This window comes from Microtus pennsylvanicus, chromosome 12 (assembly GCF_037038515.1).
Source record: "Microtus pennsylvanicus isolate mMicPen1 chromosome 12, mMicPen1.hap1, whole genome shotgun sequence".
Taxonomy (NCBI): Eukaryota; Metazoa; Chordata; class Mammalia; order Rodentia; family Cricetidae; genus Microtus; species Microtus pennsylvanicus.
The window spans coordinates 91,124,780-91,141,969 of NC_134590.1; the positions used below are offsets into that span (position 1 = coordinate 91,124,780).

General features: G+C 51.1%; 1 protein-coding gene across 2 annotated transcripts in view; it reads right to left on the reverse strand.

Moving 5' to 3' along the window:
* Vav1 (vav guanine nucleotide exchange factor 1) overlaps positions 1–17,190 on the reverse strand; it is a 52,165-nt gene that overhangs the window by 19,263 nt on the left and 15,712 nt on the right. The window contains exons 2-21 of one of the 2 annotated variants that reach the window (XM_075942542.1): positions 14,643–14,759; positions 14,130–14,188; positions 13,971–14,039; positions 13,579–13,687; positions 13,395–13,490; positions 12,075–12,143; positions 11,812–11,915; positions 11,144–11,243; positions 8,663–8,758; positions 8,004–8,072; positions 7,772–7,858; positions 7,602–7,687; positions 6,706–6,838; positions 3,555–3,664; positions 2,773–2,874; positions 2,330–2,427; positions 2,223–2,245; positions 2,009–2,054; positions 1,062–1,198; positions 662–727 (exon numbers count right to left, since the gene is read on the reverse strand). In XM_075942542.1, coding sequence (XP_075798657.1) covers positions 662–727; positions 1,062–1,198; positions 2,009–2,054; positions 2,223–2,245; positions 2,330–2,427; positions 2,773–2,874; positions 3,555–3,664; positions 6,706–6,838; positions 7,602–7,687; positions 7,772–7,858; positions 8,004–8,072; positions 8,663–8,758; positions 11,144–11,243; positions 11,812–11,915; positions 12,075–12,143; positions 13,395–13,490; positions 13,579–13,687; positions 13,971–14,039; positions 14,130–14,188; positions 14,643–14,759 — 1,776 coding nt within the window. Of the gene's footprint in view, positions 1–661; positions 728–1,061; positions 1,199–2,008; positions 2,055–2,222; positions 2,249–2,329; positions 2,428–2,772; positions 2,875–3,554; positions 3,665–6,705; positions 6,839–7,601; positions 7,688–7,771; positions 7,859–8,003; positions 8,073–8,662; positions 8,759–11,143; positions 11,244–11,811; positions 11,916–12,074; positions 12,144–13,394; positions 13,491–13,578; positions 13,688–13,970; positions 14,040–14,129; positions 14,189–14,642; positions 14,760–17,190 lie in introns of both variants that reach the window. The other variant, XM_075942541.1, reaches the window with a different exon arrangement.

Below are 17,190 nucleotides of genomic sequence, written 5' to 3' on the forward strand. Positions count from 1 at the left end.
TCCCTTTACCTCCCTAGTCTTGGGATTAAAGGCTTGTGCCACCATGCCTGGATAACTCAGAATTATTTAAAATAAAAAAAAGAAAGGAAGGAAGGGAGAAAGGAAGGAAGGAAGGGAAAACAAAGTTGGTAGGGATGAGTGGATCTGAGAGGAATTAGGGGGATGAATGGTGGCTGAATATGATCAAAACATATTGTACATATGTACGAAATGCTCCAAAAATTGATTTTTAAAACTGTAATTTTTTGAAAAAAAATAATAATGAACAGGGAACCGCTGAAGAGGAAATGACAGATCTGCCCATCAGGAGCATGACCAGGAAGAAGGAGACCATATGACTTCACAGGACCTGGCTCAGTACTTACGAAAGAAGGCAGGGACTGGCCCACCTTCTGGGCCTCTGCCTGTCCCATACAACACCCCAAGAAAAGTGTGGGTTTTCTCACAGAAAAAGCAATAAGCTTCCACAATTAGCAATTGCATGCTGACTCCAGGGTGGCTTGGCTCAGCAAGGTGTGACCTGCCATGTGGACAGGATGGGTACGGGCATGACAGACATGGATGACCCCTGGGGAAATCTCAAGGTGACCTCCCTAGATGGGTCTGTCTGCTAGACCTCTACCTGACCCTTGACCCTCACAATCCAGAACGAGGCACTCACGTGGACATAGGGGCGTACTCTGTTACAGGGGAACCAGCCGACTTCATTGGTAGAAGTATTTCTTCCCTAGAAAAGCAGGAAACAAACGCATGAGCAGAATTAATAGGTACCCATTAGTGTGTGTGTGTATGTGTGTGTGTGAGAGACAGAGAGAGAGGGGGGGATTACTTAGCACTCTTGAAGTCCTGAGATCCACCCGAGCACCCCAAGACAAAAAAATTAGCCCATAGAATTAAAGACATTGTGATGGCCATTAGAGCTGCCAGGGAGTTCCAGCTCCCAGGAGGTGGCTATCCCTGTCGCACGGGGACCCACTCCGGAACCTCACACATGGAGCCCTGAGCCCTCTGATCACTCGCACGCATCCTTTGCCCCTCCCTCCTACAGCCACCGTCCATACCTCCCACCAGTTGTGCTCAGCCTCTGCCTTAGTGAGCTCCACAATGTCCCCAGGGTTGAGCCGCAAAAAAGTTCCAAAAGCTCCGGGCGGGGGAGGGATCCCATAGTATTCTTGAAACACTTCCATCTTAGGCAGACCTGGAGGGTGGAAGGAAATGGAACAACGTGGTTGATAGAGCACTAAAGCTGCATCTAAATTGAATAAGATTGATAACACTAAGTGGTGATGAGGGTGTGGAGAAACTAGAACTCAAGTTGAGCAGCATCCACTCAAGTGTGTCCACCCCAGGCCCCAGCATTCCCACTGCAGTGTACACATTAGGCAATGTACACAGGGTGGACTAGAAGTAGAGCCCCTGCCTAGAATCCCCCAGTGAGAGGCTGGGGGCATGGTCAGGGTGGAGCCCAGCCTAGAATCCCCAGTGAGGGGCTGTGGGCATGGTCAGGGTGGAGCCCAGCCTAGAATCCCCAGTGAGGGGCTGTGGGCATGGTCAGGGTGGAGCCCAGCCTAGTATCCCCAGTGAGGGGCTGGGGGTGTGGTCAGGGGTGGAGCCCCGCCTAGAATCCCCAGTGAGGGGCTGAGGGTGTGGTCAGAGTAGAGCCCCGCCTAGAATCCCCAGTGAGGGGCTGGGAATATGGTCAGAGTGGACTCCCTTCTAGAATCCCCCAAAGGGGCTGAGGGTATGGTCAGGGTGGAGCCCCGCCTAGTTCACCCAGTGAGGGGCTAGGGGCGTGGTCAGGGAGTGGAGTCCCATCTAGTTCACCCAGTGAGGAGCTGGGGGCGTGGTCAGGGGTGGAGCACCACCTAGTTCACCCAGTGAGGGGCTGGGGCGTAGTCAGGGTGGAGCCCCGCCTAGTTCACCCAGTGAGCAGCTTGCGATGTGGTCTTCCTCCTCCCACTCCTGGAGTAGCATCCAGCTGCTCCCTCACAGCGCTCTGCACACTCACCCAGTTCATTCCTTTTCTTGTCCTGGGCCCTTCGATGTAGCTTGTCCTAGAGGAAGAGATGGCGGAAGTAGACACCTATTCCCAGCCAGGTGAATCTTTAGTGCTTCACTGTGCTTGCCCAGCCAAGGATGGCAAAGCCCATTTCTAGGGTCTCCTGGTTCTTCTCTCATGAGCCTCTATGACTTCCCAAGTACAGAATGAAATTGGATCTTACCTTCTTCATAGTTCCTGAGAAATCTACTGAAAGGAAAAGTACATAGCTCAGAAGAAAATCCCCCAACAGAGAAGTAGCCCGCCTCCCTCACATTGGCCTAGAAATACCTTGCCCATGGCGGCCACACGGAGGCACTCTCCCCAGACATTCTTTATGTGCAGGTGCCCTGCACCTATGACAGCGATATCCTTGGTAGAATGTGCCTCTGGAATACAAGAGAGATAAAGGGGGAGTCATGGGGTATAACTGGTACCCTAAACACCAACACGTGTCCTTTGAAAGAAAGCAAAGGCCAAGCTTGGTGATGGACCCCTGCCATCCCATCATTGGAAGGATGAAGCAGATAGTGCATCCAAGTCTAGCCTGGGCTACTAAGGCAGACACTATCCAAAAGAAAGATGAGGGGGGAGAGGAGAAGGAAGACAGGTGGAAGAGGAGTAATGGACCACAGTAGGGCTTCCCTTCTCTCAAGTGGGTGACTAGCGAAGACTCTCTCTCTACAGAGGGAAGTCTGAGCAAGCCCCAGGAGCAGGGTCTCCCACATACACACCTGAGTAACATCTGGCAGGCCTTGCAAGAAGTGGTTTCCTCAAAGGAGAACATCTGGAAGTCATGCCCATTGGCTGTGGCATTCTCTGGGTAGATGTTGGAGCTGGAAAGAGAATATGAAAGCAAAGAACCAATACGTCATCCTGCACATGGATGAAGAGCATTCTCAGAATAAAGGCATGGCAGTGTGTCTGGGCATCCATGCGTGGATGTTTGAGTTGCATCCACCTTCAGGCTATTGTGAGTCAAGGTGCTGTGACTATCAACAGGGAGAGGAAGCAGGTGGGGGGCACCAAAGGCTAAGAGAAGGGTGGAGAGTGAGGGCTAAAGGAGTACATGGTCTCCTCTGAGGATGGTGAAAGGGTTTGAGCTAAGAGGTGATAATTACAGGTTTCACAAGTGTTTAAGTGTCATGGAATTGTAGCTACAAGATGTTTGGGGTTTGTTATGTAACTTTCACCTCAATAGAACGAAGAGCATGTAGAGGAGGAGGCAGAGGAAGAGGAGGAGATAAAAAGAGAGGAAAAAAAACGGGAAAGTGGGAGTGGAGTGTGTACATGGAGTAAGAACCGGAGGACGAAAGAAGAAAGAGTCGAGAATGAAGGAAAAGGCAGAGGAGAAAGATGATGAGGCCTTGGTTTTTTATTTTTGTCCTTTTGTTTTTCATTTGTTGTTGCCGCTATTGTTCTGGGTTTTTCATTTTTATCTTTTGTTTTTAGCTCATTGTTGCTGTTGATTTTGTGGTGTGGAGAGCGAACAAAGCAACAGGAGAAGGAGACTCACATGGCCATTTCAAACTGTTCCATCCACTTCTTCTTCAGCTCCCGTGTCTTGAAGAACAGCTCATAGCCCTGGCCACCTTGATCCTCGATCAGAAGAAACATGTGGCTCCACTGTGTGTGGAGAAACAGATCTCAGACTGAACCCTGCAGAAGGCAGGGCTACATCCCACCTGTCCCTTACCCATCAAGGTGAACAGATCTCAGACTGAACCCCTGCAGAAGGCAGGGCTACATCCCACCTGTCCCTCACCCATCAAGAAACAGATCTCAGACTGAACCCCTGCAGAAGGCAGGGCTACATCCCACCTGTCCCTCATCCATCAAAAAACAGATCTCAGACTGAACCCCTGCAGAGGCAGGGCTACATCCAACCTGTCCCTCATCCATCAAGAAACAGATCTCAGACTGAACCCCTGCAGAAGGCAGGGCTACATCCCACCTGTCCCTCACCCATCAAGAAACAGATCTCAGACTGAACCCCTGCAGAAGGCAGGGCTACATCCCACCTGTCCCTCATCCATCAAAAAACAGATCTCAGACTGAACCCCCGCAGAGGCAGGGCTACATCCAACCTGTCCCTCATCCATCAAGAAACAGATCTCAGACTGAACCCCTGCAGAAGGCAGGGCTACATCCAACCTGTCCCTCATCCATCAAAAAACAGATCTCAGGCTGAACCCTGCAGAAGGCAGGGCTACATCCAACCTGTCCCTCATCCATCAAGAAACAGATCTCAGACTGAACCCCTGCAGAAGGCAGGGCTACATCCAACCTGTCCCTCATCCATCAAGAAACAGATCTCAGACTGAACCCCTGCAGAAGGCAGGGCTACATCCAACCTGTCCCTCATCCATCAAAAAACAGATCTCAGGCTGAACCCTGCAGAAGGCAGGGCTACATCCAACCTGTCCCTCATCCATCAAGAAACAGATCTCAGACTGAACCCCTGCAGAAGGCAGGGCTACATCCAACCTGTCCCTCATCCATCAAGAAACAGATCTCAGACTGAACCCCTGCAGAAGGCAGGACTACATCCCACCTGTCCCTCATCCATCAAAAAACAGATCTCAGACTGAACCCCTGCAGAAGACAGGGCTACATCCAACCTGTCCCTCATCCATCAAGAAACAGATCTCAGACTGAACCCCTGCAGAAGGCAGGGCTACATCCAACCTGTCCCTCATCCATCAAGAAACAGATCTCAGACTGAACCCCTGCAGAAGGCAGGGCTACATCCAACCTGTCCCTCATCCATCAAGAAACAGATCTCAGACTGAACCCCTGCAGAAGGCAGGACTACATCCCACCTGTCCCTCACCCATCAAGAAACAGATCTCAGACTGAACCCCTGAAGAAGGCAGGACTACATCCCACCTGTCCCTCATCCATCAAGGTGATGAACTGCTCTAGCTGCTGGACATATGCATGGGTATGTTCACACAGGCTGTCCAGACCATCCAAACACATCCACAAGCCCACAGCCACACACAGCCTTCTGCAGAAAGACACCAAGTCATTGTTTGTGTGTTCATCCTCCAAGTAGAGGGAGAGAGAGGAAAGGAAGAGAGAGCTGATCAAAGAGGGAGATTTCAACTCTGTTGTGGAATATTATTTTAACTAGGCAAAAATGTGTTCCATTTGTTTATGCTGCGGAATATTACTCTGTGTAAAGGTGTGTTGCTGCATTTGTTTAGCAAGGTAAGGATGTGTGTTTAATTATGTAAAGATGTGTTGCCTCTGGTTCACCTTGCCTGTCTAAGGCACCTGATAAAGAGCTGAACGACCAATAGCTAGGCAGGAAAAAGGATACGGAGGGATGGCAGGGGGACAGAATAAATAGGAGAGATCTAGACTCAAGAGAAAGAGGGATGAGAGGAAGAGAGGAGAGAACAAGGGAGACACTTGGGGCCAGAAGCCAAGCAGCCACCTGTCAGCCAGAAATGGAGAGAGCAAGAAAGTAAAAGAGGTAAAGCCCCAAGGCAAAACTAGATAAAGAGAAACAGGGTACCTTGAAAGAGCCAGCTAGAAACAAACCTAAGGCCGAGCATTCAAAACTAATAAGTCTCTGTGTCACGATTTGGGAGCTGGCTGGTGGCACCAAAGAAAAAGCCTGGCATACAACTCAAACAAGTCCACACTCTGACCAATGGAATCTTGAATAGCCCACTTCCCTCCCTCCCACACCAGTCATTGTGTGGGACGACCGGTGCTACTTTCTTTGTAGAATCTGTTTCCTTTTTATCCGTAGTTGCTACAATGTAACTGTGATGGCAGAGGGACAACACCTGGGCTTATTGCTTCTTTTGTTGTCGATGTTTGTTGTTTGTTTTGTCTTTAGAAGTTTTTGTTTCTAGTTTGTAGTTACTATTGTTTTAGCAGTATAGAAACGAGTTCACGGCCTCCCACAATCGCTCAATCACTGAGCACATCCTATAACCCTTTTTTTTTCTTTTGAGATAGGAGCTCACTAAGTTGCCCAGGCTGACTTTGAACTCACTTTGTTAACCAGGCAGGCCTTGAACTTGGGTCCTCCAGCCTCAGGCTCCCAAGTAGCTAAAATTACAAGCCTGCAACACCAAGACCATGCCTGCCTCAATCCTACCACCCAGAAGAATGATGCAGATACTGAAGGGTTCAGTGTTGGACTAGGGCAGTGGCTCAGTCCATAAAGTGCTCGGGGACCTGAGTTCAAGCCCCAGAACTTACATTAAAAATATCAGGAGTGGCCAAACAGTGGTGGTGCACGCTTTTGATTCCAGAACTATGGAGGCAGAGGCAGGCAGATCTCTGTGAGTTCGAGGCCAGCCTGGTCTAATGAGAGCGAGTTCCAGGATAGCTAGAACACAGAGAAACCCCATCTCAAAGTAGTGTGTGTGTGTAGTGATGTCTTGTGTTTGTAATCCTAGAACTGAGGAAGCAGAGATGAGTGACTCTTTGGGTCTCCCTGGTCAGCCAGTGTGAAGGAAAAAAAAACAAGAGGTGGTGGATGGCCCCTGAGGAATGACACCTGAGCTTGCCTCTGGACTCCAACAAACACACAAAACAGAACTTTTAAATGAAAAGATTAAAAAGTAAATAGTTAGATACTCTCTCTCTCTCTCTCACCCACATGCAGGCAACCCCAAGGCCAAGCTGCCTATGACAGAGCCCACCTTCTTGTTGTCTCGCTCCCCGGAGGAGTCATCCCGAACTTGGAAGCTGTGCAGGTTCACCGAGGCCTTGAGGTCGTAGGAATCTCCACGGCGCTTACAGATGAGCAGCGCTTTGTCCAACAAGAAGGCATACCTGCAAGCCGCCAGGTCAGGGGCCAGGTCTGACCCCTCCCAACTTTCCTCTCCTGCTCCAGCCCCCATCTTTGAGGCCTCTCCCGTCCTGCATTGGATTCTCGCCCTGACCTTGACCAACTCAGAGAAGCTCAGCAGCGTGTCCTAACCTCACCCAGGTGATCCAAGTTGGCGCAGCCCTATCCAACCTTGCTCAACCGCACATCGATCGAGGCTCCAAGTTAGTTAAGGTGACTCCACCAACCCTTCCATCTATCAGTCGGGCCCCACCGTCTACTTGATCCAGGCTCTTCTCCAAATCTAGGGACTTTGCTCACACATCTGTTCGGGAAGCTGGCCCTACCAAGAATCCTTCAGGTATATCTTGACCCTCATCTTAGCTGTCTATCTAGGCATCTAGCCATGCTCTCTAGCCAGACTGCACCCCAGATCCATGCTGACCCTACCTACTTGTCTGTCTAAATACCTGGCCTCATATAACTATGGTACTCTTGTCTTTAATTCCAGCTCTCAGGAGGCTGTGAGTTCAAGGCCAGTCAGGGCTGCATGGTAAGACCCTCTCTTACAAATAAGAGACCCTGGCCCTACACAGGCTCACCTCAAGTCTGTGTTGACCTCGTCCACCTGTCTAGAAATCAGGTTCCACTTCCTGCCCAAGCATTTACTCACCCTGGACTCATGTTGAAGCCGCTCCACCTTCCACCTAAGCACTGGACCCGCCCACAATCTCTGCTCCTCCCTAGGTTCGACTTTGCTCCACCCACCTGTCCGTCTTGGAGCGCCGTTCCACTGAGGCTATCTTGAGCTCGCCATCAATCTTAGGCCGGCCATAGTTGGCCAGAGACTGGTCCTGCACAGTGGGTAGAGTGAGGTTTAAGCATGGATCCCCTGCCCGTGGGTCCACATCCTTGGCCCTCCCGGCTCCGCCCCTCACCAGGTTCTCGATCGACAGCTGGAAGTTCGTGATCTGCCGCAGCGTCTCGTTGTCCCTCTTGACTTCATTCACACACTGTGCCAGGTCCTGTGAATGGGACACGGTAAAACAGTCTTTCTTGCCTGCACCCCTGGCCCAGTTCCTTCCATGGGCAGTAAAGGATCAACCCCACCAGGAGGCAGAGAGGTTGCTGCCAGCTTGGGTACCCAACCAACGGCACCCAGTCCCTTACCCTCATGGCATCCAAAGCCAGTCGTAGGTTCTCCTTTTCCGTAGCATCTTGCGTGTGTTTCACCAGCTCCTGTGTGGACCAAGGAGTTAGATGTCACCTGGGCCTGGACCTAGTCCCCAGAAAAACTGATGCTGACCCACTAGGGCTTTCTAGAGACTGGGGCATGACCCAAAAGCTAACCCCTCCAAGTCAGCTCTCCCCTATCCTCTAGTCACAGCTTAGGATGCTGTAATGATTCATTTTAATTGTCATGTTGACAGTTGAGAAGAGTCTCAGGGAGAGACTGTCTACACTGGCTTGGCCTGTGTGCGTGTCTGTGGGGGACCATCTTAATTATCTTCATATAGATGGAAGGTTTGTCCCTTGTGAGTGCCTCCACTCCCAGGGTTCTGAGTCTTGGACCGGTGTTGGTGCAGAGATTGCGCCAAGCATAAGTGAGGGAGCATGCATTTGTTTGCTCCACCCTTGACTGTGGACATGGTCAGCTGCTTCCAGTTCCTGCCTTGACTTCCCAAGATGGTGGACTATAACCTGGAAAGTGAGCCAACTAAGCGCTTTCTCCCTTAAGGATGTTTTTGTCGGGCACTTTTAACTGAGCAAGAGAAAGGAGTTTAGAAAGGCACCCAGCCACAGCCAGGGACCCCGCCTTGAGCTGGCACCTGGAGGAGGAGGTGGTACTTCAGCACCCGCTGCATGGGCACCATGAGCAGATCCCGCAGGGTGAATCGGCCGTTGTTTGCTCTTTGAGAACATTCCTGGCAGGGCAGAAAACAAGAGCATGATAGGAACCAGTTGAATGCAGGGGTGAAAGGGAGGAGGAGAGGCAGGGGAGGGGGGAGGAGGGGAGGCAGGGGAGGGGGAGAGGCAGCAGAGAGGGGGAAGGGCAGCAGGGGAGAGGCACACACACCACAGTACAGATGACTCCATCTGTAAAGTGCTTGCCATACCAACACGAGGAACTGAATTCCATCCCCAGAAACAACCCACAGTGAAAACAAATAAATAAGCTGGGTGTGTTGGTGCAGGCAGCTGTGAGCTCAGCACTGAGAAAGCAGAGACAGCTTGACCCCTGGTGCTCACCCAAGACCAGCCTAACAAAATGAACAAGCCTCGGGTCCCAGTGAGAGGCCCAGGGGCTGACGAGATGGCTCAGCAGGTAAAGGCTTGCCACCAAACCTGAAATCTGAGTCCAGTCCCGGGTACCCTCACAGACACACTCTGGCACGTGCACATGGAGAGAGCAAATCAATAAGGAATACATAAGTGTAAAAGAGGAACTGAAGAGATGGTTTGGTGGTTAAGGGCACCAGCTGCTCTGGTAGAGGACTTGGGTTCGATTCTCAGCACCCACACAGAGACTCAACTATCTGTGACTCCAATTCCAAGAGGTCTGATGCCGCCTCCCAGCATCCACAGGCACTGCCGGAAAGATGTGCACGTGAACATACATGCAGGCAAAACTCACACATACATAAACTAAAAATAAGTTAAATCAGAAAGAAGGTGGAATGTGGTAGAGGAAGCTACCCAGTGCTGACTTTTAGCTACTACGTGAGCATGAACACATGTGCATATGCACACGCACACATGCGCACTTTGATAGATCTACATTTGAGTAGCTTTCTATTCCCATGCCTTTCGCCACAGTCCACCCAGAGCGCAGCATCTCCCAACAAGGGAATAAGGACAGGGGATGCCGTGAGCTGACAGAGGCTTCCTGTGCTGGACTTAGCCAGTGTGAGAGGGAGAGGAATCCATGGGCCACACTGCCTGGCATCAGGGCCTTCCCAGAATCACTGTCTCAGGGTAAAGTTGGGGTACCACGGATGTTTAGGGTCAACTCAAAATCAGAGCTCACTGTGAGGTCAGAGCTGGGTTCAGGGTCAAGACTGGTCATCCCAAAGTCAAGGCTCTACTGGGGTACAGGCTCAGAGTTGAGGGCCATGTCTTCCTTGATCTCTTTTTTCTGCATGGCCTCTGGAAGCATCTCCCTTCAATGACCCCCAGCTAGGGGCTGGGGAGTGGTTCAGTTGGAAAAAGGCTTACCATGCAAATATAAAGACATGAGTTTAAATGCCCAGCACCCACATGGAGAGCCACATATGTCTAACTCTAGCACTGGGACCGGGGGTGTTGGCAGGGGGCAGAGACAGACAGATACTCGGTGCTCACTGACCTGCAAGTCTGGTCAATCGGTGAGCTTCAAGCTCAGCTAGAGACCATGTCTCAAAATATAAGATGGGGAGCTATAATGGGGGACACCAGGCACCAACCTCTGGCCTCCAAACACAGACACACACACACACACACACACACACACACACACACACACCAGGCATGGTGGTGAGCACGTTTAATTCCAGCTCTGGGAAAGTAGAGACACACAGGTCCCTGGGGCTCCCTGGCCAGGCTAGTCTCCTAGGTGAGTTCAAGAGCAGTGAGAGACCCTGTCTCAAAAACCAGGGTGGGTGGTGAGAGCCAAAGCTGTTCTCTGACATCCATGCACGCGCGCGCACACGAATGGACAGACACATATACACCTGCACACCCCATGCACACACACGCACACACACACACACACACACACACACGCACACACACACACGCACACACACACACACGCACACGCACGAATGGACAGACACACGCACACACACACACACGCACACACACACACACACGCACACACACACACACGCACACACACACACACACGCACACGCACGAATGGACAGACACATATACACCTGCACACCCCATGCACACACACGCACACACACACACGCGCACACACACACACACACACACACGCACACACACACACACGCGCGCACACACACGCACACACACACACGCACACGCACGAATGGACAGACACATATACACCTGCACACCCCATGCACACACACGCGCGCACACACACACACACACACGCGCACACACACACACACGCGCGCGCACACACACGCACACACACACACACACACGCACACGCACGAATGGACAGACACATATACACCTGCACACCCCATGCACAAAGGATTGTAAACTGTGCAAAGTGAACCCAACTCCGTCTGTCCCGTGCTCCCCGAGACTCATAGAGCAGAGCGGGGGAACCCTCAAGGGTGGCACAGCCCCACCTCCAGCTTCATCTGCACATCCTCCCTCGCTGTGGCCACTTGATCCAAGCGCTTGCTGGCTGACTCCACCTGACTGCAGTAACGGCCATAAACAAGGAACCTGCGGGCCAGGGTGAGACACCACAGAAGGGTGATTATAAGGTTGGGGAATCTAAGCGCCCATTCTGGCCTCTTTCATCCAAATGCATAACCCCGAGCCACAGTTTCCCCATCTCTAACACAGGCCTGGCAACAGTACCTCCCAGAAGGTTACTATGACAGTAAACCAGAGTGCAGCTGAGGCTCTGACCAAACTGTCACAGTCTGTGGCCAACGGTTGTTGACATCACAGTTATAAGCACCTACTGTGTACCAGTCCCTGTTCTAAGGACCTTTTTCAGTGCTTTATCTGATCCTCACTGTAACCCTGGACACGCAGATGAGGAAACTCAGCAGAAGTAAAAATACCAAGAGCTGGGAAAGCCAGCTGGGGGCGTGGTCAGGGTAGAGCCCCTGTCTGTTATCCCCCAGTGAAGGGCTAGGGTCCTGGTCATGGACAGAGGCCTCACCTGGAATCCCTCAAGTCCTGGATTCATTCAACCTCCATCCCTCACTCACTGAAGAACCCTGCCCAGTGTTCCTGCTCTGGCACGGCTGTGACCTTCGGGGTCTGGTCAGCCACATCTCACCTCTCCTTATACTTGATGAAGACTTGGTACAGCATTGTTGCTCCTGGGGCGGCCAAGGCATCCTTCAGCTCCCTCAGGAAGTGGGTGTGCACAGAGAGCAGTTCCTGCCCCAAGGGAAAGAGGAAGGAAGAGATGGGGCTGAAGCCTGGGCACAGGCACAGAGTGACAGGAAAGGAGAGTGGCACACATGCCCCACGGCAGGTTACAGCCAGAGACTATCTCCTGGGAAAGAGGCAAAGAGGTCTGGGGACCTGATGGCTCACCTCCATGTTAACGAAGATGGTCTCCATGTCTTGAGGCTTGAGGAATCGCTGTAAGGGCTTCATGAAGTGCTGAGGAGAGTCACAGAAGGTAAGAGAAAGAGGATCCTCCACCAGCTCACCCCCCAAAAAAAAAGACATGGCAGGGGACACACAAACAGCAAGGGGTTGAGAGACAGACACAGACAAGACAGACAGAAACAGAAGGAAGAAAGAGACAGACAGAGAGAGGGAGACAGAAACAGAAATGGTTCAGAGGGACACAGACACCCACATAGAGATAAAAATGAGGCAGAGAGAGGGGGGACAGTTAAAGTGTACCAGAGACATGGAAATGGGCAGAAACAGAAATAGAGTCAGGAGCAGAAACAGAATTAGAGAATGAGACACACGCTGGGGCAGGTGAGCAAAAGAAAGACAGATAGACAGAAAGAGACAGACCAAAGAAATGGAGACCCAGACATGGCGGCACATGCCGGCCACCCCCGTGCTTCCAGGCCAGCTAGTCTACACGGTGAGCATATGTCTCACAAAAAGAAAGTCTGAGGGATGAAGAGATGGCTCTGTGGTTAAGAACACTTGTTGCTCTTGCAGAGGACCTGGTTGGATTCCTGCACCCAGGTGGTTGTTCTTAAACTGTAACTCCAGTCTAGGGGACCTAGCACCCTCTTCTAACCTCCCCAGGCACCAAAACCTCATGTGGTGCACACACACACATCCAGGTAAAAACACTCACCCATAAAATAAAATGAATAAATTTGTAAACATTAAAGAAAAAATCAAGAGAAAGGAAATGTCCATACAAAAATTGTCTCCCGGTTCCAAGGCAGAGTTATCACTAATTGCCCTAAGGTGGACACCATCAAAATCCACCAGCAGAGGAGAGATCAAGTGTGGTTCTTCCACACACTGGAATACTGCTCAACGACGAGCAGGCTCTGACACAGTGGAGGGACCTCAAGGATGCTGTGCGAGGTGACAGAACCAGACACACAAAGGCCACCCAGTGTGGGGCTAGTGACAGGAAATATCCAGAACAGGAAAACCCAGAGACAGAAGGTGGATTCGTGGGTCCTAGGGTGGGGGAGAGTGGAAAATCGAAAGTCAACAGCTGAGGTATAGAGTGTGAGGCACCGACTGCCCATCGCTGGATTTGACACATGACCAAGTGGGCTGCTCAGTGTATTTATCCACCCCTACTAACCTGGGATTTTAACAATGAAGCCAGGTATGGTGGCACATGCTCGTGAGTTTGAGGGCAGCCTGGGCTTTGGGGAAGACAGGGAGGAGACATCCCTGGCAGGGACCATGGGCACAGCATACCTGATGGATGGAGCCCAGCGTGTCCGTATACTTCTCCTCGGTCTGCTGGATCTCCCTCAAGCAGCAGCAGCGTTTGTCATACTCAGTCATCTTGGGCTGTGGACAGGGATGACGGAGGTTGATGGAGCGCTCTACCAGTGTGCTCTCCCTGTCCACCTGCCCAGCCCTTTCCGGACCCACGCACCGGCGTAGGCACGGACTCCGAACGCATGAGGTCCTCATAGATCTCATCCCCCTCTGCCTCCTCGTTCTCCACGCAGTCATAAAGGTCCTCATCTTCCTCTGCAGTGTCACTGAGGGAAAGATTCAGGCCGTGTCGCCAAGCCAAGGACACACCAGATCCCTTCAGAGTCAAGGCTAAATCCGTGATACCCCCAAGCCTTTAAATCTGTCCCCAGGACAGATCCGTGTTCCCTCAGACTCCAGGACAGATCCGTGTTCCCTCAGACTCCAGGACAAATCTGTGTCCCCTCAGACCCCAGAAAGATCCATGTCCCCTCAGACCCCAGAAAGATCCATGTCCCCTCAGGCTCCAATCTCCGCTGTGTCCTGCCCACATCAGGCCTCAATACTCACTCAATCTGGTCTGAAAGGCCACTGTAAATATCCTCGTCACCCACGGTGCTGTCATCCGTCGGGAAGGGCCTGGGAGACAGAAAGGCATAAGCAGACCAGGGGGACAAGGGGCAAGAGCTTCAGGGAGGCCCCAGACCCACAGTCCTGACTGCTACTCACATGATTCCTTTGTTCTGGGCGATGGGGGTCCATGACAGGGCAGACAGGGTGTAGATGACCTGCGGAGAGGACACAGCTGCTCAGAATCCCTTTTCATGCCCACTCCCAGGCTCCCAGCAATGGAGCTGTCCCTTGAGACTTTGAGGAGCATAGTTCAGCCTCTCCTCTACATCCCTACACCACAAGCAAAGCCTCTCCACGTGATCACTCCGGCAGGGCGAGGCAATAGCCTGTTACATAGGAGGAACTGGGGATCAGAGAGGCAGAACCACTTAGCCGAGGCCACACAGCAAGCAGATGGGCAGATCCTTGAACTCATCCCACAGGCCCCAAGTCCATGCTTCAGGCAGCATCCTGGAAGGCCCACCTGGCTATGCTACCAGTGCCTGTAATAATCTACGGGCACACACACATGCATACGCACACACACATGCATACGCACACACACATACACATCAGGTAATAATGGAAACAGACTGAGGCCAACCTCTGGACGCTGGGAATCCAACTCACCTTTCCAAAGTCCTGTACATCAAAGAGGTCGAAAGCCTCAAAGAGTTCACTGCGCTTGAGGCCAAACTTCTCACAGCAAGTAGACAGGAAGGTCCGGATGTTCTTAAGACAAAGGAACTGTGGGGAAGAGAAATGAGGATGGAACACACCATGGGCTGTGCACACACAGACACACACACACACACACACACACACACAGGCAAACTGGAAACTAGATATAAACATAAATGCATATGTAAATAAAAATAAAGCAGGACCAGTAGAAAGGCTCAGCAGGTGGAGGTGCCCGCTGTGCAGTCCCGAGGCCCTGAGCTCCAGAGCCCTCCACACGTATGCTGTGGCACATGCGTGTACAGCCACACCCACAGTGACAATGATAATAAGCAAAAACTATGCCTGCCTTAAATTCATATGTAACCCTGGCTAGCAGTAAACTTACATGTGTAACCCCAGCTAGCAGTGAACTTACTTACATGTGTAACCCCGGCTAGCACTGAACTTACATGTGTAACCCCGGCTAGCACTGAACTTACATGTGTAACCCCGGCTAGCACTGAACTTACATGTGTAACCCCAGCTAGCAGTGAACTTACTTACATGTGTAACCCCGGCTAGCAGTGAACTTACATGTGTAACCCCGGCTAGCACTGAACTTACATGTGTAACCCCGGCTAGCACTGAACTTACATGTGTAACCCCGGCTAGCACTGAACTTACATGTGTAACCCCGGCTAGCAGTGAACTTACATGTGTAACCCCGGCTAGCACTGAACTTACATGTGTAACCCCGGCTAGCACTGAACTTACATGTGTAACCCCGGCTAGCACTGAACTTACATGTGTAACCCCGGCTAGCAGTGAACTTACATGTGTAACCCCGGCTAGCACTGAACTTACATGTGTAACCCTGGCTAGCACTGAACTTACATGTGTAACCCCAGCTAGCACTGAACTTACATGTGTAACCCCGGCTAGCACTGAACTTACATGTGTAACCCTGGCTAGCACTGAACTTACATGTGTAACCCCGGCTAGCACTGAACTTACATGTGTAACCCCGGCTAGCACTGAACTTACATATCCTCCTGCCTCCAGGTAGTAATGAGTGCCTAAATGTGTCACCCACACCCAGCCAGGAGATGTTATATTTTTATCCCATATATTTGTGTGTGAGCAAGTGAGAACACTTGGTGGAATCGGTTCCTCCCTTCTACCATGTGGGTCCAGGGCATCAAACTCAGATCATCAGGCTTGGTGGCAAGCGCCTTTACCCCGGAGCACTCTCTCTGGGCCCTAAACATGTTGTTTTTAAGATAAGATAATGTTTGCCAAAATTCTAGACCAGGCGCGAGGGGTGGTGATGGAACTTATCGGCAGCTGCAGCAGGGAGGGTGGAGATCAGCTCCAAGAGCCACAGAGGAGGGACACATTCGTTATCTCGGTAAGGATGTGGGTGGCAGACGGGTTTGCAGTAACGAGAAGTGATTGTGTGGAGAACCCAAAGACTTAAGCATCGTATAGGAAAATTACTCTGTGCTGAGAACAAGAGAATGGCTGTCCAGGCCTCAATGACACATCTATATTAACGCCATCCCAACAGAGGCTCAGCAACGCCATTCAGGGGGGACTGAAAGACCACGAGAGCTAGACGACAGAAGGGACGCTGAGAGACGCTGTCTGACGGGTGTGACAAGCATCTCTTGGGAACTGACAGCAGTTGTAGGTGCCTGTACGGGATCAAGCCAGCCTGACCCCAGAACAGACTGGGAGGCCCCACCCCTGAGAATCACTCTTTATTGATGGTATGGCCATTGGTGGGGTTGCCAAGCTCCAGTGAATATGTCACACATGGGCAACACTAACCGGGTATAGTGGTTATAAAAACAACATGAAGTTGGGAGGAAGTGTATTGGATGTGATACAGAAGGAGCAGGAGGGGTGGATGGAAGTGTGATTATAGCTCAATGTGTCCATGTTTAAAATTCTCAAGAGTCAGGGCTGAGGGGGCTGGAGAGATGGCTCAGAGGTTAAGAGCACTGTCTGCTCTTCCAGAGGTCCTGAGTTCAATTCCCAGTAACCACATGGTGGCTCACAACCATCTGTACTGAGATCTGGCGCCCTCCTCTGGTGTGCAGGCATACATGGAAGCAGAATGTTGTATACATAATAAATAAATCTTAAAAAAAAAAAGTCGGGGCTGAGAACTTGGAAACAACCTAGATGCCCCTCAACTGAAGAATGGATAAGGAAAATGTGGTACATTTACACAATGGAGTACTACTCAGTGGTTTAAAAATAATAATGATAATGACATCTTGAAATTTGCCAGAAAATAGATGGAACTAGAAAAAAATAAACAATACTGAGTGAGGTAGCCCAGACCCAGAAAGACAAATATGTACTCACTCATAAGTGGCTTTCAGACATAAAGCAAAGAAAAACCAGCCTACAGTTCACAACCCCAGAGAACCTAGACATACATGGATGTACACAGAAAGAAGAAAAAGACAAGATCTCCTGAGTAAATTGTGAGCTGGGGGGCAGATGG